Source organism: Gossypium raimondii, chromosome 8 (assembly GCF_025698545.1).
Source record: "Gossypium raimondii isolate GPD5lz chromosome 8, ASM2569854v1, whole genome shotgun sequence".
NCBI lineage: Eukaryota > Viridiplantae > Streptophyta > Magnoliopsida > Malvales > Malvaceae > Gossypium > Gossypium raimondii.
In genome coordinates, this window is record NC_068572.1 from 18397686 (window position 1) to 18401160 (window position 3475).

The following is a 3475-nucleotide window of genomic DNA, read 5'->3' on the forward strand; positions in this document are numbered from 1 at the left end:
GTTACAATTCGTATAGTATGGAGTAGTTAATTAATTGAAATTGATGTAAGTGCCTATCATTTATGCTGTTGTTAAATTTGACTTGAGAGACCTAGAAGCGACGTTTTTAGTGAAGTCTTGACCGAAATTATTGGAAATTTGGTTTCTTGTTGTGATCACCAATAATATAGCATAATTAATATATATATATATAGCTTAAATGAAATAAAATAAAAATAAATCTGGTCATGGTCCTCCTTCAGCTCTCCCTCCCTAAAATAGAGTTGAATATATATAGTTAGATGACAAAATTCATTAGTCATATGCAGTCAAATAATATAGAAATGCTTAATCCAGTGCATTACATTAAGGAAACATCTTGTTTGTTTATATCCTGTTTGTAGTTTACAGTACTATGTTCATAATTCATGTTTGCGTTGTTGTGCTTAGCTTGCTGTGTTGGAAGGAGAACGCTATTCTTTGGTGTGAAAGGTCAATTTCTTCGGGCTAGATTGCTGCCTGTTTCGCTGCATAAGTTGTCTATTCTTTGGTGTGGAAGGTAAATGTTTCATTCTTCTGTTGTAATGTATCAGCGTCAGTTATGCGTGGTGCTTTTCGAGGTACTGATATAGCCGTTGCGACATGTATTATGCAAATCCCCAAATGGTTTTAAACAGGTGGACTATGTTTATGTGCTAATAGTTCCTTTTGCCAATGCAAATTTTATTAATTAATACTAGTTATTTTTAAAATGGATTTATAACATATGAATATTAAAAGGTACTCAAGTTAATATTTTTGAAACATAATGTCTTATTGGTCTCGAACTATTAAAAGGTACTCAAGTTAAATTAGAATTATTGTTGTTGATAGTAATATATATGATTTACAATTGTAATTACACTCTGAAAATCAATGATTACTTATAAAATAAAGAAATGGTAGTAAACTTATAGAAATAAAATATAAAAGCATGCAACTTTAAATTGTCGAGGGTTTTATGCTTTTATATTAGAAAATCACACAAGCATTCGTGGAAAAACGTAATAAATTTGGGACATAATTTGATAACTTAAATAAGTATTACTATATTTTAAATATTATACATATATTAATTTATTATATAAGCTATATTTAAATATTGTTAATAATAAATTTTATATTTTAAAATTAATTGTACATGTTATTTTCTAAATATTAACATATATATTTTCAATAATAAATTTTATATTTTTAAAACTAATTGTACATGTTATTTTTCTAAATATTAACATATATATTTTCAATAATAAATTTTATAATTTTAGAAATTATTGTAAATGTTATTTTCTAAATATTAACATCTATATTTTCAATAATAAATTTTATAATTTTAGAAATTATTGTAAATGTTATTTTCTAAATATTAACATCTATATTTTCAATAATAAATTTTATAATTTTAGAAAGAATTGTAAATGTTACATAATTCAAATATCAATCATAAGTTACATATATAATTCAAATTTTCTAAATATCAATGATATCATAAGTTACATAATTAAAATTATATAACAACTTATATATAAACTTACATAATACATAACTTATTACATAATAAGTTACGTAACTTATATAGAAACTTATATAACAACTTGCATAACTCACATAACTAAATCAATTTATATTATACATTAACTTGTCGGACTTGCATAACTTATATAATACTTAACTTACATAATACATAACTTACATAATAACATAATAAGTTACATAATATTATACATAACTCACATAACTAAATGAATTAATATTATACATTAACTTGTCGGACTTGCATAACTTATTTAATACTTAACTTACATAACTTACTTAACTTACATAATACATAACTTACATAATAACATAATAAGTTACATAATATTATACATAACTCACATAACTAAATGAATTAATATTATACATTAACTTGTCGGACTTGCATAACTTATATAATACTTAACTTACATAACTTACATAACTTACATAATACATAACTTACATAATAACATAATAAGTTACATAATATTATACATAACTCACACAGCTGGGTCTAAAAGTTTTGCTTGTGTAGCTCACTCTAAGGTATTTTGAACTTTGTAATTCTGTCAGATTTTTATTACTTTCTATCAAATAATATTTTTACTACTGTATTATAGGAACTGTCGTCCGGTCAGAAAGTTGGACGCCTTCAACTTTTTGACATTACACAAAGGAAGAAAGATGTGAACCCTATGACTCCTGAAGCTGCAGAAATTCTGGTACGTTTGCTTAATACAATTTGACTTGTTTTAATATTTTACAGTGTATATTTTCTAATGGTTTATTTCATTTCTTGTAATGCAAATTTTGTTAAGTTATGTTGCATTTGTTTTTTTAATATATATTGCGTTCCTAACTATGTGATTTATTGTTGTAGGATAAACTAAAGGATAAAAAAGCGGAGTACGAAGCGATTGCTTCCAGTGATAGTTCTGTTCATATTGAAGACATTGATAACCGTATTATCACTGATGTTTTGGGTCCTGAAAGGTACGGTCGGGTTCAATTTCAAGGATATTTTGTTAGCCCAACCCAATATTTTGGATCCAGCTCGCAACAATACATGCCTTCGGGGAGTCAGGCTCAAGCTGAAGTCCAGAGGTTAAGAGACCAGATGGCTCAGATGCAAGCGACAACAGTTGAGCAAATTACACAACTTAAAGCGGAGGCAGCAGCGAGAGAAGTTGAGGTTCAACGGAAGTACGAAGAGCTCCAGATACAGCTAAAAACAGAAGCGGCAGAGAGGGAAGCAGAGCAGACTAGAAAGTACGATGAACTCCAGCAGCAGCTTCAGAATATGATGAAGATGTTTCAACAGTCGCAACCACCGTCGTCTTAGACTATCGTGTAAATTTTTTTATCATTCTAACTTTATATTATCATTTTACCTTTTAACATATTTGTAAGAATAATATGAATTTTATTATATTTATTGATATTTATTATATATTATTCATTTAATTTTAAATATTATATAGATTTATTGCTTTCGGTTGGTTTAGATTTTAGTTTCTTCTGATTTGTTGTTACAGGAGGTCTAAAAATATAGAAAATGTTCTTTTATAAAGTTGCTCAATTTAGCGGCGTTTGTGGGAAAAGTGCCGCTAAAGGGTAATGCATTTAGTGGCGTTTTTATGAAAAGCGTCGCTAAAAGTCAAGGTCTTTTTGCGGCGTTTGCAAGAAATCGCCGCTAAAAGTTAGGGCATTTAGCGGCGTTTGTGATTGAAGCGTCGCTAAAGGTCAAGGTCTTTAGTGGCGTTTGTAAATCAAGCGCCGCTATAGGCTAATGTATTTTGCGGCGTTTGTAGTGGAAGCGCCGCTAAAAGTCAAGCTCTTTAGCGGCGTTTTATGGTAAAGTGCCGCTAAAGAGCTTGACTTTAGCGCGCTTAAGTCACAAACGCCGCTAAAGAGCTTGACTTTTAGCGGCGCTCAAGTC

At 28.9% G+C, this 3475-nt stretch overlaps 1 protein-coding gene across 1 annotated transcript; it reads left to right on the plus strand.

The window, feature by feature from the left end:
* The first annotated feature begins 2160 nt into the window (after window positions 1-2160).
* On the plus strand, window positions 2161-2884 carry LOC128042868 (uncharacterized). The gene is made up of 2 exons (XM_052634165.1): window positions 2161-2258; window positions 2417-2884. Exons 1-2 carry the CDS (start codon window positions 2232-2234, stop codon window positions 2876-2878), a joined length of 489 nt encoding a protein of 162 aa, XP_052490125.1. The 5' UTR covers window positions 2161-2231; the 3' UTR covers window positions 2879-2884.
* Window positions 2885-3475: the final 591 nt, after the last annotated feature.